The sequence below is a fragment of the Colius striatus genome, chromosome 23 (genome assembly GCF_028858725.1).
Source record: "Colius striatus isolate bColStr4 chromosome 23, bColStr4.1.hap1, whole genome shotgun sequence".
NCBI lineage: Eukaryota > Metazoa > Chordata > Aves > Coliiformes > Coliidae > Colius > Colius striatus.
This window is the reverse complement of record NC_084781.1, coordinates 5,082,462-5,108,772: the sequence shown is the minus strand read 5'-3', so window position 1 is coordinate 5,108,772 and position 26,311 is coordinate 5,082,462. Positions and strand designations below refer to the sequence as shown.

At 50.6% G+C, this 26,311-nt stretch overlaps 1 protein-coding gene across 2 annotated transcripts in view; it reads right to left on the bottom strand.

Annotated features, from left to right (window-relative positions):
• Positions 1–26,311, bottom strand: part of NECTIN1 (nectin cell adhesion molecule 1) — a 92,460-nt gene that overhangs the window by 18,611 nt on the left and 47,538 nt on the right. Inside the window, exons 5-6 of one of the 2 annotated variants that reach the window (XM_062014061.1) lie at positions 24,393–24,544; positions 10,848–16,477 (exon numbers count right to left, since the gene is read on the bottom strand). In XM_062014061.1, coding sequence (XP_061870045.1) covers positions 15,936–16,477; positions 24,393–24,544 — 694 coding nt within the window. In that variant the 3' untranslated portion in view covers positions 10,848–15,935. Of the gene's footprint in view, positions 1–10,847; positions 16,478–24,392; positions 24,545–26,311 lie in introns of those variants that run through there. The other variant, XM_062014060.1, reaches the window with a different exon arrangement.

Sequence of the window (26,311 nt, the reverse complement as noted above, 5' to 3'; positions counted from 1 at the left end):
ATTGCACAAGGGAGAACTGGCACGTTTGCTGTATCAGTTCAAAACACTTGAACTTGCAGCATCATGCTGAGACTTTGCTACCAGTGAAGAGTTTGCCCTGGGAATTGTCTTGACACCGATCCTCTGTCCCTTCCCATGAAAACCTGATTTCCTTCAAACCTGAGCCTCCCTCAGCCAGCATCCCACACCCTGCCTTCCCCTGTTCCTTAATTAAGAGCTCAGAGCTGTGTGTGCTCAAGTGGCAGGATGCTGTAGCCATCAGAAGGTGCGGCTCCTCTGCCCTCCTCGCCAGTGCCAGTCACTTTCTCTTCTCCATAAGCCACGTTATCTTGTAAATAATATTTCTGCCTGGAGACAGCTCACTTACAGCCATGCTCAGGCAGATGGCTGACAAGTTGCAATCCAAACCCCTGGACAGCATTTGAGATTGTGGCAGGGACAGTGACTGTAAAGAATCTTCCAGTCACTTTGGCCGAGGCGTTTCTGTGATGAATTGGCCCCTAATGGCTCTCTGGATGGCAGGTAGTGAGCAGAGAACATCAGCCTCCTGCTACTGCTGTAAATCAGTAGGTGTGTATATGTGTGTGGAAGAAGAGGGCAGAAGGAGAAAGAAGGAAAGGGAAATAAACAGATAAAGGTAAAATGAGTGTTCAGGAACTTGGTCAGGGCTGTGCAATAGCAGAGAGGAGCCATCAATTTGCAGAAGAGTGGCATGGTGTAAAGCCAGTCAGGGGACAAGGAGAGGGAAAGAGCAAAGGAGTCCAAGGAGAAACATAGATATTTTGGAGTGTCTTCCTTCTTGCCAAGCTCTCAAGACTTAGAACATCCTGATGTTGGTACCCATCCCAGCTGCCCCAGACAGGGCTGTGTGGCCATGCAGTGCTTCCACTGGCAAGTAACAAAACAGCACAATCCTATGGCTACGAGCCCTGCCTCTGCATGTGCAGGTAACTTTTCTGGGCACAGGCTGAGCCAGCTAGTTTGCTGAGAGAGCTGCAAACTCTTCTCCTGTCTTTGCCATCTCCTGACTTCAACCTGATCCCTCAGTGCTTCACAGAAAACCAGCCTAACAACATGCAGCACCTCTGATAAACTGTTTGCTCAAAGATCTGTCTGTATCTGTAACCAACTGCAAAGTAAGGTTCCCTTTCCATTATCACCTCCCCACACAAAACAAATCCCCATCTATTTCATGGCTGGCTAGCCAAGGCACTCAGCAGTGTGTTGCCTTGCTCACAGACACATTGCAAATCAGTGGGAAGGATGGGGATTCTTCTCTCTTTGTGCTGGCAGCTTTGAAGCTCTTTTAGCTGAGAGCCTTGCTAATGTTACCTGGATGCTCAGTTGCATCACTGTTCAGAGGCACATGCAGCCTGCATGCCTCTAGCACCCTGTTCCAAGGGCAGTGCCAGCTCAAAGCAAATCTGCCTATGACCTGGATTGTCAAACTGATCCAGTGGAAGGACTTGGCACTTGCTGGACTCTTTCTGCCTGCTGAACCTTTGAGCAAGACAATGAGATCAGAGGATGTATATTTATAATACACCCCACCTGACACATTCCAGGGAGCCTGAGACACAGCAAGTTCACAGAGCTAAATTAAACTGAGCTGAAAAGCTTGGCAGAACAAATACATCCCGTTTGGTTTTAAAGGCAAGGAGCAGGATTGGCTGATTTGAGACATGCTCCAATAGCATACACACCCTCAGGCACAAGCTGGCTCACAGCCTCAGGAGCCTTCTGTTTGCAAAGGGTTAATGAACTGTTGTTCCCAGGGGAGTCAGAGCCCTGGGCTGGTAGAAGCTATGTGCAGAAGGGCAGGGTAAAGAGCAGGGCTCAAATCACTGGAGATTTTAAAAGGATCTTAAGTCTGAGGGAGGAGAGGTGGGGGAGGTTTCTCTGGAGGCAGCTCCCTTCACTGTGTATAGTAAGTGAACCCCTTGCAGGAACAGCCAAACATGCAGAGGATAAAAGGGATTAAGTAAAGAAAGACACTGCTTGGAAAGCTGAGTGAGTGTCACCAGACAGTGTGTGGTGGTTGAAGTGCCATCCTGCCCCCTCAACAGCAGCACTCCCATCATCTGAGCTGGGCCCAGAATCTTTATGCCCCTTCCTATTTTCCTGGCCTGAAGTGAAGGGGAACGTGGCATCTTGGTCTTCTCCCACCTAAGCCCCACTCAGACTTTGCTGCAGCTCAGTTCCTTACCTAACTGCAGGTAGAGGTGACCTGGCTGCAAGAAACACCTGCGAAAACACTTCATAGTGAACAGACTCTGTCCCAGTGCAAAGAAAGAGCAATGTTCAATGTCCAGTTGGTGATGTGCAGCACCACTTAGCCCCTGCAGTATCCAGAACCAGCTCTGCTACCAAGTGCTGTGCATCTGGTGACATGCAGTGAAGAAAGATGGGGAGTTAGACCTCAGCATGGGGAAGAGGAGTGATTTGGTTAGGAAGGTTGGCTGTCAGGCTTTCCTTGGCAATAGGAGTGTTGGGGCTTCACTTGTTGACAAAAAGCATAGCAAGAGCAGATCTGATCCAGCATCCCTCCCAGAGACTCCTTCACTAAAGAGAGGCCTCAGGACCTCTCTTGCTAGCAAGAGCACCTGGAGACATGGTTTGAGAACTTGGGAAGGAAGATTTTCCCTGTGTGAAAGGACAGAGCTTAGCACTAAGTCAGCACTGTGCAATAGAAAGGGTCAGCTGCTCAGAGGGTGCAGCAGCAAGTAGTCATTTGCAGCAGTGTCCCCTTAGAAACTGAGCCTCTGTGCACATGCACACATGTGCTACATCCCCATCCCACTCAGCCAAGCAGTGTCTCCATCGACTCCAGATTCTGGAACACCCCTGTCTCTGTGCCATTCTCTGGATCTGCAAAGAGGGGCATGACTTTGTTGTCCCTAACCTATCTATCCAAATCCAGCACAAACCTCATCTTGCCCTCTCCACCCTGCTGGGCCAATGGCACAGACCCCTCTTGCCTTCCCAGAACCAGGGGCTTCACAGCTCCGTGCAGCAGTATAGAGAGTGCCCTGGCCTGTTTTGGGGGAGAAGATGGGCCCTGAAGAAGATGGTAAATGTTATCTGACATTTCCTCTGCCTCCCAGCCCTTCATTTTAGTTCTACTTGGTTTCCTTGCAGCTCAGCAGAGTAATGAACAATCAAATCCCTTTAGTAATTTATTTCTCCTGCTGTACAGTTTCGAGGAGGTGATGACACTTGAAATTGCCTCTCCTGGAGGGATGAAGGGGCAAGATCCTGAACCTCATTACACCAGAGTGTGTTTGTCTTGAGCTTAGCAGCCTGCTATAGCTGCCCAGAGCACAGCATGGTCCCAAACCCATGTTTAGCTAGACATACAGCCTTGTTCCCCTGATGAGTCCGTTAGGGTCACGCTATTACAAGCAGCCACCAGATGAATTCTGTCAGATAGAAGGTACAGGACTGCAGCTCAGACTCTTATCATTTCCATTAATAGAGTTAATTTGCTCAACAATCTTCAGCAGCACTCCTGGGAACTTCCTTCTGCTTGGCCACGTGCCCTCGGCTGCCTTTGCCTCGTGTTGCTGCTGGGGCCCTTACAGCTTGGATGTCCCCAGAGGATGAGATCCACTCCCTGTCTGCATCTACACAAAGGGCTGCTAGGTGCAGACACAGGGTGTGAGGCAGGGCAAGGAGGAACTGGCTGCTTCTCTGTCATCTGGCCAAACAGGTTGAAAGGTTTAGCTGGTGAGATCCCTAACTCACTGCTACTCATTTTTTCCTATTTGTTAAACTAGTTGAATTGTAGAAGGGTAAATTCTAGCAAACTGGACGAGGAGCCAGAGAATGAGTTGATCACTATAGGGTGGTTTACTGGCAGCAAAGAGAAAACTAACACATTCAGTTAATAATTAGAAGGCAGGAATACAATCAGTGCCAGTCTATGAGGTTTGTGGGAAATGGGTCTTGTCAGGCAAACACAATGTCATTTTGTGCCTATGAAACCAGTCATCTCATCAGAGGAAGTGTAGAGATGGAATAGAAAGTAAAGAATGGCTAACTGACGGGTCTTAGAAGGAGTTGTCAAGAGGGAATCACTGTCAGTGGGCATGTTACTACAGAGTCTGCAGGGAGGGGTGATGGGTCTGGTGCTACTCATGGCATTCAAGGGGCTTGTGGAGACTCACCACCTCAGTACCTTAAGAAGCCCTAGATGAGAGGTGGGTGGATTTGTAAAGAAGCTCAGTGACAGACTTAGGACAGTGTAGTTCAGCCACTGCAATATTCTGTCTCCCTGTTGAGACATCTGTGTTTTTAAAAGAAAGAGGAACCAGAAGGCAATAATGCAGAAGAAGCCCTGGTGCAGTAAATGTACTGAGACTGGATGCTCTTTAGAACCTCCATGGTGAGAAAGAAACTGCAGTAGAGGAAAAGGAGAACAAGCAAGGGCTGGGAGTTGAACACACAGTGCTAGAGGCTGCCAGAGCTGATCAGTCACAGGGTCCCGCTGTAACCCACAGCCCAGACTTCCCCATCCCTAAATCGCTTTGTCCCCACCCTAATCCCCTGCTGTGTGTCAGCCCTTCTGGCTCAGCAGTCAGCTCAATGCTGGGAGAGGGCAGGTGACCCCCTTCTCTGACACAGGGAAGGTTGATTTGAGAAGGAGAGCGGATCCTAGGAAGGGGAGAGGCTCTCAGAGCCTCTGTGAAGGTGGCAGAGCTGCCTGTGCAGGTCCCTCCACACAGGGACAGGCTGCACACATCCTCCTCTGCAGCTCCCCGTGTTCTGTTGCTCAGGTAACCCTTCCAAGGCAGACCCTCCAAGCAAATTTTTAGGTCAGTTATAATTGGGAAATCTCACATAGAGCTATAAAACATCAGTTAATGTGCTGGAACTATCTAGTTAAATGCCAATTACAAACCCCCATAAGCTCCTCAACTCAAATATATTAATAACATAATTAAACATTTATTGCATATGCAAATTAAAAGTTAATCTGACATCAGTGAAACCCCAGGAAGTGACCATGTAAGTAACTAATTTGTGGTTAATTGTGATTCCTTCCCATTATAAAGCCCCCATGTCATTATTTCTGGACTGCTCTGTTTACTCGGCCCGTTCGTTCCCACCCCGGGATCCATTCACAGTAACAGACAGCTGCAGCATTCATGGCAACAGCTTAGGACCTCACACAGCTGGCAGCAGCTGGGCCATGTGCCCCAGCTACTTGTTCCCTCTCCTCCTTGGCTAAGCTACTAGGAAGGGCACAGTCTCCTCCCAGTTCTGCGGCTTGGGGGTGGCTAAAGGAAGGGGTATGCACTGGACCTGCTGGGAATGGTGACCTCGAGCATATTTGTATCTATCCAATAGGCTGGAGGATGTTCTGACAAGCAAGATAATGATTTAAATCTTGCAAGCCCACCTCTGAGCCTTCTCCCTGTTTCCCTGCATGCCTTTGCTGAAATCATTTCACCCCTCTGAGCCACCCTCACCTTCCCAAGGAGCTCTTTTGCACCGTGAGGAAATGATGGGCCTCAGGGGATGAGTGTTTCATGATGGGATCAGCTCATTGGCTGGACAAAACTATGCCAGCAGAAAGCTGCCATTCATTATTATTGTAAGCTGGGAATTGAAAGAGGTGGGAGCTGCAGCAGGACAATGAGATGAGGGTTATTGAGGGAGTTTGCTCCTTGAAGGATGGAGACATTGCCCCTGGGCAGCCAAGGCCATATGGATGCACTCCTTTCCTCCACGTGACAGGCAATCAGTTAAACCTGACAGGTGTGATGTTGGCAATTCTGTCTTCAAAACTGTGAGAGAACCAGGCTGGCAGGAGTTTGAGAGGAAGACAGAGATAAGGGAGAAATGAAAACATTCAGGTAGCCTTTCTCCATGCAGGTGCCTTCTCTCCGTGGGGCAGGATGGAGGAAAGCATCGGTTTTGCAAAGCCCCAGACACACCAGGAGCTCAGATGTGAGACTAGAAAAAGGCTTGACAACCAGGAACTGATGAAAAAGAAACTCTTTCCCCTGACAGCTCCTCAAAGGGTACTCCTTTTCATCTCAGAAGTTTTGATCCCTATTGGTCTCTTGGGATTTAGTGGGCACTGAACTGCTCCTCCTGAGCTCACCGGCGAAGTACAGGACGGTGTTTTCTGCAGAGAGGCAGAAAGAGCATCTGGTACCTCTTTGCATGCAAACCCTTCTCTCCCCCAGGTTCCACACAGTTCAGACAGAAACCTCTGCTTGTGTCCTACAAGGATCTGGGTTTGGTTCAGCACTTATGAGATCTATGGAGGAGGAAGTGTCCTTAACTCACTTTGCACAGGGCTTAGTCAGGTGAGGCCACAATTTCACCTCAGCTGCTGAGGCTAAGGGAGCAACTCCAGTGGCTGGTATCTATAAACTACCACCTTTCACTAAGTTGGCCCTGGGAGGTGATACAACATTTCTAACCTACATTTTAATTGTGTACACATTTACCTTGCTGTGCCCCTGCTTTGCCTGCACAGCCATGCCTGGCTCTCTGGTTTCTCCCAGCTGGTTTTTAGTGTAACACACATCCAGGGTTTGGGGGGTTTTTACAGGGTGATCTGTAAATTCCATGTAAGAGAGAGGTTGCATCTAAACGTGGCTGGGAAGGCTGTGAAATGCCTTGTTTGGAGGAGGAGAGAACCAGTTTCCCTCGCCTGCTGCCAGGCACCACTGAGGGCATTTGAGGCTCAACAGCACTTCTCAGTGTCACAGGTCCCTCAACTGGAATGCATCTGCATAAATCAATTTCCTCTAGCAAATATGTTCATACAAATCAAACTCAAGATGGCAAATAATCTAAAACCAGGAAAAAAAAAAGCAATCAAACATATTTTGTTGCTACAAGTGATTCACCCAGCACTGTTCTACACTGGCAAGTTTCTCTCAGTTCCATTTTTCCTGCACTGGCTCTAGGAAAATGAATGGTGTGACCTTGAATGTTCCTTGGTGCCTCTTACCTCACAATGAATCTTGCATTCAAGGTCACACATTCCTCTACTGATGCTCTGTGGTATGACCTGTCTTGGTGTCCCCCAGCTCCACCCCTGCACTGCCAGCCTGGTTTTACATCTCCCAGTTACACTGCCTTCTTCTTTGTCTATTGGAGCCTTTTGGCTCTTGCCCTTCCAGTTCTTCTGAGTCTGCCATGAATGAGGAGATGCATCTGGCTTTGAGTGCTGTGCAAGGCATTAATCCCAGCATGGGAGGGATATCTCCTTCTGCTTCCCTGAGTGCATGTACCCAGGGATCGGGCAGCTTGCCTGGCAATTCCCTGGTTACACTGGGCTGTATCTCCCTCTCACTCACTACAAATCCTGCTTAGGCCCCATCCATTTGTCTGGATGGAAATAAGCATAACTCCATTGTAGTCAGGTACTGCCAGGAACCAGGCTCTGGAACTTCACCATGGACAGTTCCAGTGAGGTAAATCCCACGGTGTTTGCTCTGCTCTAGACTGATGCTCTGCTGCTGGTCCATGCTCAGCAGTGGGCATAGAGCCTAAGAGCAAACATCAGCCTCTTCATCTCCTCCTGCCCAGATCCAGCTCCTCCCCTGACTCTCTGCTGATCATCAGGGCTCTGAGGTTGCTTTTGGGGCCAACAGTGCTCTCCTGCAGAGATGTGGCTTTGAGAAGAGACCCAAGCCACGCTGCCATTCTTCCACAGGCTACATGCATTGCTGGCATGCACACCCCCAACCTGTTTCTAGTTTGTTCCAGAGAAATACAATACTTAGGGGCACTGCATGGGAGTCAGTTCCTGCTGTGTTCAGCTCTCTGCAACCTGAGCTGCTGAGAAGAGGCCCCATGCAATGGGTTTCATCCTTCATCGCTTAACTGTAAGTCATGGCCTGGGAAATCAGCACAGCATTTCCCGGGGGCTCATCCCAGCAGGACTATGGGCAAAACCAGCCCCTCCTTCCCTCTTACACCCCCATCCCAGCCTCCCAGTGCTCCTCTCCTTTCGCCCCACCCCCAATCTTGGCTGAGGTGGCTGGGACAGCTGCTTGGGGATTCAGTTCTGTAGGATGCTGGCCCTCTGCATCACTGTCACGGTGGCTCCTAGGGCTGCTGACCCCAGCGACTGCAGCTGATGCACAGCCACGCTTCCAACATCTGCTATTGCTAAGAGGAGATGGAGGATAGGGAAGTAAAATATGAGGAGCAAAAGATGTGGACATACAGACACAGCCTGGAGAGTGGTCACAACGCCCTTGGCCACCTTGAATCCTGAATAAGAGTGTTCCTAGCTTTTCCTCCCTTTGCATCCCCAAGGCTATCTTTAACCCCTTCTAAAGTGAGGTGCCCAGCACACTTCCTTTGCCAGCAGGACGGCTGAGAACTGGCTCTGTTAGTGGCACAGAGTTTGGAGGGAGTGTGTCTGCCAGGCAGCACTCAATGCATCCATCATCGAGCCTGGTATCAAACAGCCTCCTGCAGCTCTGGCACATGCTCCATGCCTGCTTTGCTGCTGACAGGGAAGGAATGAATGCTCCTCACCAAACCATGCCATTCCAGCCTAAACCTCAGCACTTCCCTCTCCATGTAGCTCAGCTCTTTACTGGAGACCAAGTTCAGATTTGGGTCAGGATCCCTCCCCTTCTCTCGCTGTAATGGGGAGTGCTGGGTTTACATTCAGATCTCCAGCAGATCATCCATGTGCTGAAGTTGGGTGATAAAGTCCCTTTCCAGGGAGTGTTCCACTCTCTAGGCCAGAGGCTTGGCAAAGTGCCTGACAATATCAGTGCAAGGAAGAGCACACACACTTTCTCTGATCTCTTGCTTTATTTCTCCCTGGGTCTTGCAGAGTTGTCTGCCTTGATCTTTGGGAACAAGGCTTTCTTTGTAGCATATATTCACAGTCAGGAAGCTGGAGGAGAGAGCAAAGGCAAACTGTTCTTCTCAGTGCAGAGATCAGTAAGAGAGATAGGGGGATGCAGTCTGCCTGTTTCTTGTCTCCCAATGGACCTGTAGCATCCCTATAACATTTAGATGGCTTTGGTGCACTATTGTCATGGTAGCCAAGCTCACACTGTAGGAACCTCCCACTGTGTCAAATCAAAGGCTGGCCTAGCCCAGCACCCTGGCCCTGCCTGTGGCTGATTACACATGCCCAGAGAAAGTGTAAGAAGTGTGTATTGACACTTTTCCAGCATGCCACCTCATCTGCCACAGCTAACAGCCACCTAAGAAGTTCTGTCCTGTCATCATTTTTAATAGCTTTCGATGAATTTTTCTTCCCTAGGTTTTTCCAGTCACTTCTTAAGCTCAGGTTAACTTTTGGCACCAGTATCATCTTTTGACATGGAATTCCACTGTTTGTATCAATAAGGGGAAATGCTCCCACCTCTTTTCATCTGTCTTGAATCTGCTGTCCAAGAATTTCACACAATACCACCTATGTGGCAAAACCAGTCGTTCCCTGCCCTCCTTCTCCAGGCCACCTGCTGTTTTGGAGCTCTCTTCAGGCTTAGCCTTCATCTGCAAGCAACTCCCATTACAAAACACTGCCCATCATGGGAACAGACCTCATCTGTCAGGAAGTAGATGCCATTTCTGCACCCTTACAGCTCCCAGTCCCAGGCTGCAGAATGAGCTCCCAGTCCCAGGCTGCAGAATGAGCCCAGTCCCAGGCTGCAGAATGAGCCCAGTCCCAGGCTGCAGAATGAGCCCAGTCCCAGGCTGCAGAATGAGCTCCCAGTCCCAGGCTGCAGAATGAGCCCAGTCCCAGGCTGCAGAATGAGCTCCCAATCCCAGGCTGCAGAATGAGCTCCCAGTCCCAGGCTGCAGAATGAGCCCAGTCCCAGGCTGCAGAATGAGCTCCCAGTCCCAGGCTGCAGAATGAGCCCAGTCCCAGGCTGCAGAATGAGCTCCCAATCCCAGGCTGCAGAATGAGCTCCCAGTCCCAGGCTGCAGAATGAGCCCAGTCCCAGGCTGCAGAATGAGCTCCCAGTCCCAGGCTGCAGAATGAGCTCCCAGTCCCAGGCTGCAGAATGAGCTCCCAGTCCCAGGCTGCAGAATGAGCCCAGTCCCAGGCTGCAGAATGAGCTCCCAGTCCCAGGCTGCAGAATGAGCCCAGTCCCAGGCTGCAGAATGAGCCCAGTCCCAGGCTGCAGAATGAGCTCCCAGTCCCAGGCTGCAGAATGAGCCCAGTCCCAGGCTGCAGAATGAGCTCCCAGTCCCAGGCTGCAGAATGAGCTCCCAGTCCCAGGCTGCAGAATGAGCTCCCAGTCCCAGGCTGCAGAATGAGCCCAGTCCCAGGCTGCAGAATGAGCTCCCAGTCCCAGGCTGCAGAATGAGCCCAGTCCCAGGCTGCAGAATGAGCTCCCAGTCCCAGGCTGCAGAATGAGCCCAGTCCCAGGCTGCAGAATGAGCTCCCAGTCCCAGGCTGCAGAATGAGCTCCCAATCCCAGGCTGCAGAATGAGCCCAGTCCCAGGCTGCAGAATGAGCCCAGTCCCAGGCTGCAGAATGAGCTCCCAGTCCCAGGCTGCAGAATGAGCCCAGTCCCAGGCTGCAGAATGAGCTCCCAGTCCCAGGCTGCAGAATGAGCCCAGTCCCAGGCTGCAGGACGACGCAGTCACAGGTGCACAGGAGAAAACAAAAGACAGAATGTCTCTTTTTTTAAAAGTCTTTATTTATAAAAAAGTACATATTTTTTTTTTCCACAGCTGAGCCACTATTGGTTTTTATACAATTCAAAGGAAGGGTGATGCAATACCCCACCCACACAAATTATAACCATGAAAATGCCCCTCCCGGACCCAAACCAAACAAATTACAAAGGATGGAAAACAAACAAAAAAAACCCAACAACAACAACAACAAATCATAAAAGTCCATTACATGATTTTTATTTTTTTTTACAAAAGCACTTACAACACAGATTCCAAAACAAAAGTGGAGTTGGGGTTGTTGGTCTGAAGTCTTTATTCCACAATGGTAATTACAGCAAGAGGAAGAAGAAAAAGAGAGAGAAAGTGACTGGAGTTTAAGAATCCTGTTTTTTAAAAGAAGAAAGGCAAAAGCAAAAAAAAACCAACCTAGAACCTCAGTGAGAGCAGCACCACCAGTGCAAGTTGATGCCAGGGAAGGATCTGACTCCTTAATGCCTGTTACATTCACCCCCAGGAAAATTGCATATGGGAAGTCACACTGGTCTGAAGTACAAGCTCACCCCCTCTCTAAGGCTTGGGTCTCTTTCCCTTGCTAATAGTCCCTTGGTCCTCCCCACCTCTTGCCAGCAGTCCCCAGGGAGAGGCTAGTGAGTTTCCAGAGCAATGCTGAGGCAGCTGTTGGACCCTTTCACTGTGCTAAAGCTTCTCCTGCCTCTCTCAAAGAGTCGCTCAGATTGACAACAAATTACATCAAATCCTGGAGGGAGGGAAAGAGGGGCTGAAGCTGCACAGTGCTGTGGTGAGCCCTGCAGAATAAAGACCAGGCAGCAGTGCAGAGGGTGCTGGCAGCACGTCCCTCCCCACCCGTGCCCACTGCCCACAGACACAGGACACTTCAAGGCTACGAGAGCAGTGCTTGTGCCTATGGGAACCTTACAGTAGCTTTTAACCTGCTGCCAAAGGCTACAACCTGCCCCACTGAATAAAGTGGGACTGGGACAGCCCATTTCCACAGTATGAAACCTCTGAGCTTTGTGCACATCCCCACTGAGCTGGGCAATGGGGTTTTCCTCTCCACACTTTGAGCAGAATAAGCAGTGCCTGAAACTCCAGAAGCCTGTGTCTGTGTGTTCTTGTGTCTGGGAGAGAGAAACAGCAAAGGAGAGCAGCAGCCCCTGTTCTGAATTGTGTTCCCTTCTCTAATTGCTTGAAGATCAATCTTTTGAATCTCTCTCTCTCTAACCCTCAGTGATTTCTAGTGAACAGTTGTTGTGTTTCTTTTTTGACTCAACATCAGGAAAATGGCTCCCTTTGTCCCTTATGTCTTTGAAATCAATTTGGTGCTGCCATTTCAGTTTGCTTCATTTTTTTTTAACCAAAAAAATCTTCAGATGGTTTTTTTTTTTTCCCATAGCTGCATGAAAATGATTTAACAACAGGGGGGGAAAAAAATCTGGTAATTAAATGAGGGAAAATAACATCACTAGGGTGAATTGCAATGAATAATCCTAGAGATAAGCCCCAGCAGGAAAACAGCTGGGGTGTCTTTGTACATAAACTACAGGCTCGTTTTGGGTTGTGACACATGCATCTGCTGCAGTAGCAGCTCTCTGAATACACACAGGGAAGGAGCTGGGGTTTAGCCCAAAATCATCAGCATTTTCTTTGCTGAGATGGAGGTGAGACGTTGAGCAATGTATCCCAGGGTTCAGACTGACCTCCTTCTCATTGCCCTGTTCAGCTTTCCCATCTACCCATCTTCACCTTGAGCTATCACGAGGTTTGCCTCGTTGCCATCCAGCATCAGAGCTTGGGAAGGGAGAAGCACCACACTGATCCTACAGGTTCCACTTTCTTCCTGATGCTGCTGGAAAACCTGATTACCTTCAAGGGCCCCCTCAGAGCAATTAAATCCAGAGTAGGGAGTCACACTGGATCAAAACTGCACTCAGATGAGACATCAATCTGACTTCCCCACACTTCTTTTTTCTTCTGCTTTGCCGTGGATTAACAGCTAATCACTTGGCTAATTCCTACCCCAAGGGTCTCTTGGCCAATTAGCTGACCTTGCAAGGGACAGCAAAGCACTGCACAGAGGTGGCATTTCTCTGTGGCTGAGGGGTACTTGTGCCAATGGAGCAATGCTGAGGAGCCCAAGGATGACAGGAACATAGTACTGAACCTTGGACTTGTGTGATCCCTCACTGCTGTGCCAGGCAATATTGTCTAAGGATCTTCCACTCCAGGCTTGCTCTGTTACCTCCTTTTCTTTCTCTGAGTCCCACTGGTTTTTCGAACAGCTGAATGCTGTGGACAGTGTGTGAATGGGCAATGAGTAATCCAAGGAGTCTGCAACTTAAAAAATGACACAAGTGCAAGGCATACTTCTTAGGACCCCTTGTTCAGGTTTCCTGTGATCCATACCTTAGCTCAGGACCAGTCATACTGTCTTGTTCTCTCCCAGGCCTGTCTGCTCCATTTGCAAGGCGATGTCCCTTTAGTCTTTAGGACACAGTTTCACTGGGGGCTACTGAAGTGCTGTGGAGTCAGTGCAACATGAATTTGCCAAATCAGGTCAGTGGCCCCTGCCTGTGACTAATGCTGAACATGAAAGAATCACTGCTGGGCAATGCAGCTTTTATAAAAGGCTGTTTTCTTCCAGATCCTTCTCACAGTGTCTCTGTGCTGGGGGGAATTTGCAGGGGAGGGTCATGCACTGCCCAGAGTTTGGTGTTGGAGATGTTGTCATACCCTTTTTAGGGCCTAGTTGTGAAATTCAGATATAAAGGATTATTCATTTGAGAGATGGGACTTTGTTGAGAATGATCTCTGCACAAACTGTGCAGCACAGCCCACGTTACATTCCAGTGAGCTGTGCCTAAGGTACAGTGCTCAGCAACGCTGCTCTGTCCTGATCCACATTACAGGGCTCACACTCTGGGGAATTAAAACCTTGTGCATGCACTGGAGGGAAGTCACTCCCTCTGCAGGTTTACAACTGCCCCTAATGAGCAGCCCCTACTAGCAATCAGAGCTGTGGAGAGATGTCAGAGATGTCATTGCCTCTGTCGGGGGTTGCTGGGCAGCAGCGTGCTTCTGATGGCGGCAGATGGAAGGTTGTGCTGTATTTTGTAAGGTTCAGCATGACAGATCCCGAGGGAATCTCTGTCTGCCCTGCTTCGAGTGGACATAAAGCAGCCTTCCTGTGGCATTTGGCTGTTCTGCCAGAAGCCAGGAAGCCTGGAGAGCTAGCAGGAACAGCAGAGAGATTACAGCAGAACAATTGGATTTCCCACTCCCCCTACACCACTAAGGCAGTAAGAGCAAACTACAAACTGTAGATGGCTCAGGCTGAGCTTCATGTTGTCTGGACCAAGCACCACATGCTGAAGGGAAGCACCAGAGGCTGCCTGGATCAAAGATCCAACCTTGACTCATCTGCGTGGGTCTGGCTCTCCACGCTCCTTTCTGCAGCAGGAGAACCGCTGGGTGCTATGGAACAAAACCCAGCGGGTAAGGCAGCAGGAGAATTAGTCCTCCTATTTTTAAATGTGCATGACAATACAGCTCAGAAAACTGGGGGTTTCTTTTCAAACAAAAGATTTATTTATACATCAAATTAAAAAAAAACCACAACAAAACAAAACTAAAAAATCCCAACCCACAGGAAGGAAAACAAGCCCCAACCCAGTGAAGCTAATTTGGATAGGGTCAGTGTTAGACAGAGGGCCCTGAAGTCTGGAATCCCAATTATCTACAGAGCAGAGATAGCAGCAATCCAAGCCTCCCCACTGCAAGGCAGTGGCTCAAGGGAAGGAGGACAAGATCAATACCCCAGGCTCACTCACTCCTGCCCTGTCTGCCCAAGCCTTTGCTTAGAAGAGGGATGTGATATTGAAAAACTGGCAATCAATGTAGACTAAGTGATACATCTGAGGGCTGGGGTTGTTGCCAGGAGAGTTAGAGAGAAGCACTTCCATGCTCTGACCCCCAAAACCAAAGAACAGTGTAAACACGTGACGATTAAGTCTTAGTGGTATAACAAACCTTGGGGGTCTGACCCTGTGCTGAAGCCCTCAAAGCCACTGTGTGGGACTGTGGGAGTGTGCCCTGGCAGGCTGTGCAGGCTGCAGCAGAAGGCAGCGGCTGTGTGGGAGAAAGAAGCGTGGTGGTGTCGGTTGGTCCCCTTCCCCAGGCAAGGGCAGCAAGGAGTGTGCAGGACACGCCATGCACAGCCCTCGTGCCACAGTTAACTGCTCTGTGGCTGGTACTAGCAACAACAGGAACAAAAAGAGCCAGCATTTCTCTGAGCCATCACAGGGGGGGAAAAGTGTCAGCAATAAATACTCCTTTTCTTTCTTTTAAAAGAACACTCAAACAAAGACAGAAAATGAAAAGCCAGGAAATAACAAATTTTAGGAGAAAAATGGCAGCTCTGTTTCCCTGCCCTGCTATCAGCCCCTGCACCTGGGGTTTACTCTAGGCTTTTTCTCCCCCCTTTCTCCTCATTTTCCTTTTACTGAGTCATAAAAAACTGGGAGTGGATCTCCCCAGGCATGCAGTGGGCAATGGGCAGGCTCCCCAGACCCCACGGAGAAGAAAGTCATCAGGGGAAAGAAAAAAGCAGTTCCCCTGATAATGGCACGTCCATTTCCATTGCCATGGGTTCTCCTGGCCTCTGTCCCACGGCCAGCCTGCCTGACCCCCTCCCAAGGGTAAAAAAACAACGCAAAGAAGACGACATACAAACAAATTCCAGTGTTTCAGGGGTGAGGAACCTCGGGGAGGGAAGTGGGGAGGGAAGTGGGGCTGAAGGGCACTCTGAGACATAAAGACACAAACAGAGTGTAATATACAGGCTGGGCAACAGTCGTTAAAGCAAATAGTAACACCTAAGCCACCGACCAATACAAACACCACAGAAGGGGACGAAAGTCGTCGAGACAAATTAAAAAGCAAAACCAAAACCAAGGAAATAATGACCCAACCTCCCGCCTCCCGTCCGCCCCAAGAGTGATCTGTAAGCAAAGCTGCCCTCCCTCCCTCCCTCCCTCCCTGCTCAGCCCAGGCTGCCAGTGCTGCAAGCGTCCAAAGTCTGTGGTGAGCAGGGGGCTGCCGGGGCGTGCGTGGGGTGCGGGGCAGCGCGGTGCGGGGTGTGTGTGCAAGTGGCGCCGCACGCTCGGCTCTGGCTCCGCTCGGTTCTGGCTCCGCTGGGCGGGGATGTGGGGGAGTGGGAGGGCACCGCTCCTCTGCCTCTGTGTGTGTGTGTGTGTGTGTGTGTGTGTGCGTGTGGAGCGGTGGGTGCCGAGCTACACGTACCACTCCTTTTTGGAAATAAAAGACCCGTCGTTCTGTGACACCATGTTCTCCGCTATGTCGAGCTGCTCGGGGTCGTACTGGAAGCCGAGTGTCCTTTCGTCGTAAGGTTCAGGGTGCGCCTCCCCCTCATCTACCGTGAAGTAAGGCCTCTTTGCATCCTCCTCGTATTTGTTGGGCCCAACCATCTTGCGGTCACCTCCTGCATCCTCGTCCTCATCTTCGTAGGTGCTGCTGCCCAGCGGGCCTGGCTTCTTCTCGTCATCCGAGTCGTCGGGGTACTGGAGGTTCTGGGCCATGGGGGGATGATGCTGAGGGATGCCGGCTTTGCTGTAGCCGTTGCCGTATACGTGCTTCTTTGTGCTGTAGTCGCCCTTGAAGGTGTGGCGCCGGCGCCGGAGTACCACCACGAGCACCACGGCCACCACCAGGACCAGCGAGACTCCTCCCACTATGCCCCCAATCACCGGAGTGGGGATGCTCGGCTGCACCATGGATTTGCGATCATCGATTGGAGACGGGGTGTAGGGGAATTCTGGGTAGGAAAAGACAGATGGAAGGGGGAACAGTGTCAAACCATGCGGAAACGCGCCCTCCCTCCATGCTTTCGTTGCCATTTTTGAGGAGTGGGGGGGGTGGGGGGTGGAAAGATGAGGGTAAGGAACAGGGAAGGGAAAAACTAGGAAAAGGGGGAAAAGGTGCATCCTCAGAGGGATCAGCGTGTGGGAGCTCTGCCTCAGCGAGGGGGATGCAGCATGCCGTGCCAAGCTCGCCAAGCATCATGCAGGCTGGAAGCAGTGTTTCCCTCCCACCCCACCTGGTTTCTCCAGACGGGCTCAGATCCTGTAAGCCCAGTGCCTCAAATCCAGACTCCTTCTGCTTTAGTGGGTGACATATGAGGTCTAGTTTACCAGAGCATGTAGACAGCCCCAGGATGCTCCTGCCAGAGTGCAAGACCCAAAGCCCATCCGACAGCGGGCACTGAGTTGCTACGACTGCTCCTGTAGACGCCACATTAGACCTGTCGGCTTTGCATCACCATCCCTCGGCAGCCCAGCCCAGCCTGACCCTGACCAGTATCTGCAGCACCACAGTGCTGGCTCCTCAACCTGCTTGCTGACCTGGCCCTGCTCTGCAGCACAGGGACACAGACCTCCCGCTGCTTCTACTTCTATGTGCTGTGGCCAACCGTAATGCCTCTGCTCATGCTAATCGTGTTCCTGCAGTTACCCTGACCTATTTAAAAAAAGAAATGACTCAAAAAAGAAAAGGACAGGAGAAAGAAGCTCTTTTCTCTTTCATGCAGCTCAAAACCTACACTTCAGCACAGATGAGGTTGGATCCAGGACTTAAATCACCCTTCCTAACACTCCCTGGCCACAGTTAGAGCCCCTGACCAAACAGCTTTCGCAAACTGCCTGTTGAGCATCCCTGTCTGTGAGGCGTTGAGCACTGCCAGGCTGTCTCAGTCCTTCACCTGCTTCTGAATTTAGGCAGCAGGTGCCTGGTTAATGCCCCTGGCAGCCTTGCCCTCACACCCCATGCTCGCATCTCTCAGACTGCTTTTTCTGCCAGCCCTGCTCAGAGCTGCGAGCTGTTACTGCTGTTCTGGAGTGTCCTGGCCATCACTTTTTACTCTGGCAGCCAAGGAGAATGGCACAGACCAACTAGCAATCCCAGCACACCCTCCCAGAAGAGCAGCCAGGACAGGGTGATGAGGAGGGAGAGTCTTAAAGGCAGCACATTCAAAAGGGATATGAAGCAGAGCCCGATTCCTGCCCCTCTTCACCTGCCTGTGGGCCTGCCTGCTGCTGGCAGCCCCGTTTCTGCATGAGGGCAGGAAGCCCTGGACAAGCAGCTGAGCAGGGAGTGGGTTTCCCTGCAGCACGACTTAGCCCAGCCACTGAGGAAGACAGAAGAGCTTGCCCTGGCTAGAGGCAGTTCCTGAAGCAGCTGCAGATTTTGGACATGGGTACTGAATTCAAGCAATTGCTGGTCTGATCCTCACAGCATAAATGTTTTGCTTGTGCCTCAGAGTTGTTTCATTCCTGTCTTTCCTGAGACATCATCCCAACAATGGCCTCTTGGTTTATGCAGTGCTGTCTTTTCTTGTGGGAAGCCTCATGAGCCTGAAGCCATGCACAGAGCAGAACAGTGGGCAGAATGGGACACGGGATGGGCAGATGGAGGGGCTCCCTGCTGCAGCCAGAATGAGGAGCAAGACACTGTGCAGGCAGGAGACAGCATCTCTTTCCAAAGAGAGCCTTCAGACAGGAGAAAGGGCATGTATTTCAGCATGAGGAGCTGGGATTGGGTTCTGGAAAACCAAAACCACATGTTGCATCAACAGAAGGCTTGTCACAGCCAGCTGGTTAATGCAAAACCTCTCTGCAGAGACAGCAAGAAATGTCACGTTCATCCCCTGGCCATCTTGGCTGCCAAGGGTTCAGCTTCATCTACACAAGTGTCCATACACCTCCTGTCGCCCCTGCTCATGCCACCTCCCTGGCCTGATCTTTGCTATCACAGCCTCTGCAGACACATGGAGCCCAGTTCCCAAAACTGGGCACGAAGCAGCACCTGCAGCTTCAGTGGGTCCCAATACTCTACCCTGAAAAGACCCAGACATGGGTGTGCATGCTGGGCGTGGAGTCCCTAAAGCCATACTGATCCCCTCTGTCCCCCAGCTCTGGAAAACAGGCAGATCTGAGAGGAGAAGTCTGTGCATGACTTCAAAAGCAGCTTGGCCCACTTTTCTATTAAAAGCCCCACTAACAGCCCAGGTTGGACACATGAAGTGAAAGAGTGAATGTTTTTCTGCCTTTTTCATATCTATTTCTCCTGCCCCTTGTGCTGCCGCCCCTGAGGCAGCACTCGCCCACGTGCCACCCCCTGCCACTGCCAACGCTGCGGACACCAAACCAACGTGCTGCTGTGTTGGATTTCACACGTTGCTCAGGGAAGGAACTATTTTCTGCTCAGAGCCCATCCCCGTCCTCCTCTCAGTGGCCCAGTTCCCATGCCAGAGCAAACAAAACCAAACTGTGGGAAGAGAGGGAGAAGAAAGACGGGAAGATCGCAAGCCAGCAGCCGAAACCATCCTCTCCCTACCCACAGAGCTTCCTCCCCACCTTGTCCACCCACCATAGTTGCCAGGAGAAGTGAGTGGCTCCACGTTGATGAGTGACCAGGGACCAGCCCGGCTCTCAGCCGGTACCGCTCCACACGCATCCGCTGCTGTCAGCCCCACACAGGGGCTGTACCCCTCTGCCCACCCAGTTTTGTATCTGAGGTGCAAAAGACCTGCAGCCTGGGGAGGCAGGGGAAAGTATGGGAAAAGGGTTCCCCCCCCTTTCTGTGCTCGAGGAGTGTGTGAAATTTCTGGAAAGCGGTGCCATGCCTGAGTGTGCTGGAGGCCCCGTGTGACAAATCCATTAGGAAGAGTCCGCAGAGAATTAAAGCCGCTGTGAAAAGCGGGCTGGAGAAACAGGAGACAGCATAGTGGAGGGAGGGGGAACAAGCTAGGCTTTAATGCCAGCACAAAAGGCCTATACCCCTCCTGCTACTCCCCAGCCTCCATAAAAAGAGGGAGTCCTGTATGAATAGGAATTAAAGCAGCAACACTATCTGCCCGCTGCCTGGCCGTGCCAGCTGTTGCATTCAGCCCAGCTTCCTGTCGCCGTGCCAGGAGCCGGACCTCTGCGGCGGCAGCTGGGAAGCTGGGAGCCCTGGGCTCTGGCACCCAGCCGAGCCCACGGGTTCTCTTTGATCCAAGGCAAAGGGCCTCAAGCATCTCCCTGCCCCAGCTCCTTCTCCCTGCAGCACCCAGGGGCATGGCAGTGCTGCCACTGCAGACTCTTCCCCATCACGAGAGTGGTTTCAGAAATACATGGTTTTAAAATCGCAGCTTTCTTTTAATAGCTGGTTTCCAATAAAAATGAGGCATATGCAAATCATCCTGCCTGTCCATCAACCCCTTATCTACTGCTTTTTGAACCTGCTGGCCATTTTCTGTGCTGACAGAAGAATCAGCCAAAATTATTCCTACTGTAAAGCTCCTGGAGGGAGCCAGAGCGGGATCCTTGGCAGAGGTGGGAGCTAAACCTCATTAGACATCAGAGAACCCACAGGGAGAAGAGGCTGCTCCCAAGGGTAGGAAGGGCTCAGATCAGAAAATGGATATCTTTAGGCACCAAGTAAAGTCCTTTTTGCTCATCATACTGCTTAGATATTTTAAAAGATACTGCTTCCTGTAGACACATTTTTGTCTTGAGGTCACATTTCCATTCTTTTCCCTTCAATCATAACGACCAAGTCAAAACCCAGTACCAGCTGAGATTCTCACTGTAGCCATGGGCATTGAGGAAAATGTCAAACTCCATGAGCAATTACCTTCTGGACATGTGTCAGCCCAAGCTGCTCCTTGCATGAAGCTCCTCCAGAGGAAGGCCCTGGATTTCCTTCTTGCTTTCCAAAACTGAGCACCCGCTGCAATGGGAGGCAGGGGAGGCCTTTGGCTGGCTCTAGCCAGGGTGAGCAGCAGCTCCAGGGAAGAGCAGGAACCTTAATTCCAATGAGTTCATGGAGCTTCCCAGTTCCTAGATGGCCTCGGTAGATACAGTGGTGATTGTGGGTTTTTTGGGAGGCTGATTGCCGATGGCAGACTTTCCCTGCCAGTACAGTTCACGCCAAATTATCCCAGCACTTTGACCCGTCATGTTGCAGACATGTATGTGAGTGAAGACAGGGAGGTACTTGTGGACCTGCCTCAGCCCAGGCAGGGCTGCATTTTGAGAAGCCTGTAGCCCCACTGTCCTTTTTCCTTCACAACAAACCTTGCATCTATGCATGCCCATCGCCAGCTCCAAGCACTCCGCCTCTCCTCTCCCTATCAGGGATGTGGAGGAGGCCTGGGGGTGGAAAAACCACTGGCAACAAATCCAGAAGTTTAGCAGCTGCCCCTGGCATTTCAGAATGTGACAGCTTATAGGCCAGATGCCAAACATGTCTTAGGTTTTAATCTCTCTGTCAGGTCACCTATCGCTTGTCAATCAAGCGCCGCTCCCGCAGGGGCCGTTGGCACAGATGCCATTAGACAGGATGCTGCAGACGCTCCTGCCTGGTATCCGTGAGATTAGCATCAGGCAGACCCCCCCAGCATGCTCTTGTTTAGCCCCCATGGCCCTTGTCTTCCCACCTAAAGCAGCCAAAAGCACTTGGCAGCACCCAGTGCCTGGGTGTTGGAGGCACCTGCTCTGGGCTTGGGATTGAACGTTTCCCAGCAAGGGCTTTCTCTTGTGCTCTGAGCTGTAGCGAAGGGCTGCTGCAGGGCAGAGGGCTCCAGTGAGCCCCATGGGCTGTTTGCAGTGACCTTGCTGGGACAAGAACACTGCTGGTGTGTAAATAAGTACCTACTGCAAACCAAGCAAATGGGGGGGCCGCCAGCCCCTGCCAGACTCTCCTCCTCCCCACCAGCTTGTAGCATATCCAAGGCCAGGGCTGCAACGCCGCCTGCCACAGGCTGGCACAGCCCTGGGCAGGGAATGGCACAGAGCGACCCAGTCAGACACCTGCATGTCATATCCCATCTTACAGAAATCTAGGAGGTGCAGAGGTGGGGCTACACCAAAGAAGCAACCCAGGGAGCCTGCAGTATCCTGAGGAAAGGCCCCCTCTTGGCTCATACAGTCAAGCACATATACACAGACACACGCTTGTTCACACATCCGACACACCAATGCTCTCATGTCCTGCATGCACATGTGGCTGTGCAGCAGGGCATCTCAGGGCAGGCATGCAGGTTTGGGGGTCCACTCATCAGCCAGGATGCAGCTTGAGGTCAGGCATGTGAACAGCTCCCTGTGCAGGACCACCCCACTGCAGGCACACAGGTCTATAACCACAGCCTTTTATTATGTCACCCAACCGCCTGTAATAAATAGCTACATGTCACACTACATGGCTTGGCCGCAAGTGACAAAGGTCCTGCAAGGCAGGGGAAGCTATTACAGGAACAGATTGCTGGAATAAAATATTAAATTTTCACTTATCAATCTCTTTAATGTGCTATAACTCTAATAGAAGTGTTCAGCCTTCTCCCTCTGAACAAATCACCCTCTCTATGAGGGGCTGAACTCACCCCACACTCCTCCTCTCTGAGGCAGGGGCTATGAGGAAGGATGCTGTGTGACAGGAGGGGGAAGGCTGTACCCAGGGACACAAGAAGAGGAAAAGCCACTGCAGGCTTTTCTCTACATCAGCCTCTGTTTTTTTTCTCTCAAGGCTGGCTGCTCACTAGATTGAACTCCACTTACTGCACGGAGCTCTTGAAAGAGGTTTCGTGGTCCACTGACAATCCCTAAATTGCCTGCAAGACCCAAACAAATGTACCTGTAATAGCTGAGCAAGGTCGGCTGAGCCCTCCCCAGCACCAGCCTAATCAGTCCTTAGGGAGAGCTGGATAAACATATTCAGATCTCATGAATTATTAAGAGCATTTTTTAATGTGGTGGAGGCCTGGCCTAATGGGCTGGCTGCTCCTCTCTCCTCGTGGGTGTGCCCTTCCCTCCCTCTCATTTCAACTCAACCCCACAACTCGGACCTTCGGGAATAAATGGAGGTTACAGGCAGGCAGACATTGACCTGAAGGCCAGAGGGGGAACCCACAGAGCCTGGTCCCTAGAGGAACCTGTAGCTATACCCATGCCCATGCAGGTGGATCAGTGCAGCCTGCCCAGGCCATGCATGCTACTGTGGCACGGAGGCAGAAAACGTGGGCAGGTGGCAGCAGAATATATGGAGAGAGGGCTGTAGTTGGCCTTTGGAAATGTGTCTTGACACTGCAGGAGATACTGGGTGGTTGGAGAGATGGAGTTGCAGCAAGAAATGGACGTATAAGCTCTGCAGAAATGGAAAATGGGCCATGGTGAAGAGAGCCTGTTCCTCTCTAAGTCTTCTGCAATTCCTATCCTACCATCTTCTCTGTGACTGGGGACTGAGCTTGGAGGCTTTTTCCCTCTGATCACTGTTTCAAATGTGACCCAAGGTGCCAGTTACTGCATGGGATGGTTTTCTATTGCTAATGAGAAGCAAGTCAGTTAAGTTCATACCAGGCAGTTAGTTGCCTGCACTGCCCCAGAAACACAATGCCTTTGCTGGCAACACCCTTGAAACTGATAGGATTTTGGCCATGACCTTCCCAGCTTTGGGTGGTTGGGAAGGACGTGTGCTGCTCCAGTCTGTCCTGAACAAAGAGCTTTGTTATTCTTTGTTATTGCCTTTCACTGGCAAATGAAAAATCCCCCAGAGAAAAGCAGGCAAGGATCCAGGACAGGAGGTGTGAATTAAAGGCCTGCTACAGTGATAATGATCATAAATAAATACTTGATAATTAGCATCTAATTAGCACATTGCATTCAGTGACCTCTAAGCACTTGGACAGAGGAAGATTAGCCTGGTTTACCCATGTTACAGAAGGGAACTGAGGTGGTGAAGGTGCCAAACAGTGTTATTGCTCATTTCAGGGGGTCAGCTGCTTGGGCTCCAGCTTTACGCTTGCTCAGCACTTACCACTGTAGGCAGCGGGTGGGGAAGGCTGGAGCTCAGCCCCTTTGAAAAGCCCATTTCATCACTCTCAGATTAGACATCTCTTCAAGGACTGGGGTCTGTATCACTTTGTCTCTGAAATCAGGCTAGTGCCATATGTTATTTCTTCTCTTTAACCTATTTCTTGACATCACTTTCTCTCCCTGGCACTACTTAAGCATATCCACATGTTTTTTCCTCACTCCTGTAGCTATCCTGATTTGCAACTCATCCAATTCCTTCTGTCTCATATGATATCACAGAGCACCTCTTCCCCATTGTCTGCATCCTATGATGCTATCCCTCTCTGGGGCCCAGACAAAGCTCCTCAGTGCTCACAGCCTCTCAGTAGTCTGTGGCAGCCAAGTGAGCAAGTGCAGAGACCAACACGGCATTGGAAAGAGCACAAGTGAAAAATCATGAGAATTGCCTAACATGAGAAACACCAAACATCTCCCTGGACAAATGACTCATCCATCTCATGCTTTACTGCCTTAGTGGCACTCTATATCCTCATCCTACTATTTTTTCCACCTTCTAACAAATATCTCCTTGGCAGGCCCTCACTTTTAACATGTCCAATGATCCCTTTGAACCCAAAGCAGAAGGCAAGGGGGAAACAAATTGATCTTGGTGTAAGAAAGGAAAAGGCAGTAAGAGGAAAAAATCCACACCAAACCAGTGCAAGGCAAAGAACTTCACCTCTCCCATCATAAAATTGCCCACCCTTTGAAGGAGATGCTGGTGATTAAGACAGATGTTAAGGAGATGTAGCTGACTGGTAGCTGTCAGCCGCTCACACTCTCCTCTCCCCACCTCCTCCTCCTCCTCTTCTGCCTTGCAAAGCACACCAAGTGTTTTCCTACCTGTGACATTGACTTCCACCAAGCCCGAGCGTGTACCGATGGCGTTGGAGGCCTCGCAGATGTAGGTGCCAGCCACGCTGTAGGAGACGGGCCCTTTAAAGTAGATGGTGTTGTTCTGGATTTCCACGCTCCCTGGCAGAGTCCCGTTTGGCCTAGGGAAAACAAAGGTCATGGTTGACCCCAGGGATGGTACTCAGTAGGGCAAGCAGTATTACAAAGGTCACATTGACATGCTGGTTCTGTGCTTGACCTCGGACTGCTCCAGAACCTGGTGGTGCTGGGTGGAAGATACTTGTTACTGTAGTCAGCCTTGAAGCCCAACCCTTGGACAGCAGTATGACAGGAAAGAGTCAGTAGAGTGTCTCCAGGGTAAAACCATTGCATGATGAGAAGCAAGTTCTTCATGTGACTTTTCTCCTTCTCTGTGATTACAAGGGAGAGTGGACGTATTTGGGTCACCTTGGGATGTGGATGGGATGGGATGTGGAACACTTTTGGTCTATCTTCTCCCCTCTCCAGAAAAAAGACTCAGAGGATTAAAGCAGATCATTTTCCAGCACAATCCACAAGTAGGTAGAAGCTTAGGGAAAGGTGGCCAGGTCACTCTCTTGTTTTGGGTGGCTCACCTCGAGCAGGTTTATCATCGGAGTCTTCCTCCATTCCTGACTTTCCATTTGATGGAAAACACAGCAAGGAGACATCAGCCTGACCCTGCTTTATTCCCATTTCCTGCCCATGTAACTCCCCTGGGCAGCTGGTCAGCCAGTGTTAATTGGAACTCAAGTTCGAGTAAAGCAGTGCTGATTTACAGCCCTGACATCTATGACCTGCTCATGTCAGAATGGTCAGCTAAGTGTGAGACTGGAATAATGCAAAGCTAAATCTAGAGCCACATAGAATAAATGACAAAGGCAGATAAAATTTAGCCCCCCTGTCTGCTAGGAAAAGACACACGTGGCCTGGTTATTCTTAATTACTGAAGCAAAGTAATTATTTCTCATAGGCAATTAAAAATGACTCAATTCCTTCCCCTCCTCCCAACAAAAATGTGCACATATTGTCAGCAATTTGTAAGAAACAAAGGGGAATAATGGGGGTGTAATTAGGTTTGTAAAGAAGTGCATGCACATATTTTGTATGGCTACAGATACATATATGTACAACACAGTAGTCTTTAAAGCTAGATCAAGGCAATGATCCCCAAGTTGGTGGAAGTATAGAAGAGGCAAAGGTGGTCCTCTGCCTATGTAGGGTCCTGAGTCTACAAGGACAAGGGCACATATAAAAGCTATGGTGTGGGATGCTAAAGAACACTATTGTCTCCTCTAACAGCTCCCCTGACTGTTGCTTGTCACCATCCAAGTGAGAGGAGAGAAAAGCATGGCTGGTTTTTACATTCCAGGCAGGAGTGAAACAGCAGCAGCAGTAATTGCTTCCTGACCCCCAGGAAGGGGAAGAAGCACATGGATAAGCCAAAATCTTTGGCTGCCCAGCCAAAGAAATGAAGACAGTTTGATATTACCAAAGTGATACTGTGGGAAGGAGGGGGATACCTCCCTACACACACATGTTCCAAGGGCCTAGGTGGTTGGCTGCAGGAGGCTTTATGAGGCTTTCATCCTGTCTGCTTGGTCTGCCACTTCCTCACAGGGCTCTGCCCACAGGCAGCCTGGGACCAAGAATGGGAGAGCAGGAGGCTGGGCTGGAAGAACTAGGGAGCAACCCTGTGCCACAGCTTTTTCTCCTTCCTCTCTTTCTGCCTCCTATTTCCCCCACTCTTACTTGCTCTCTTGCACACTGTACTTTGGTCTTCTTCTGCCTCCATTCTCCTTACCTTCAGCTGCACTCCATCTTCCCTCTCCATCCTCTTTGAGTCAATAATCCTATACTCGGCCTTAACTAACCCTCCAAGTGTGCAA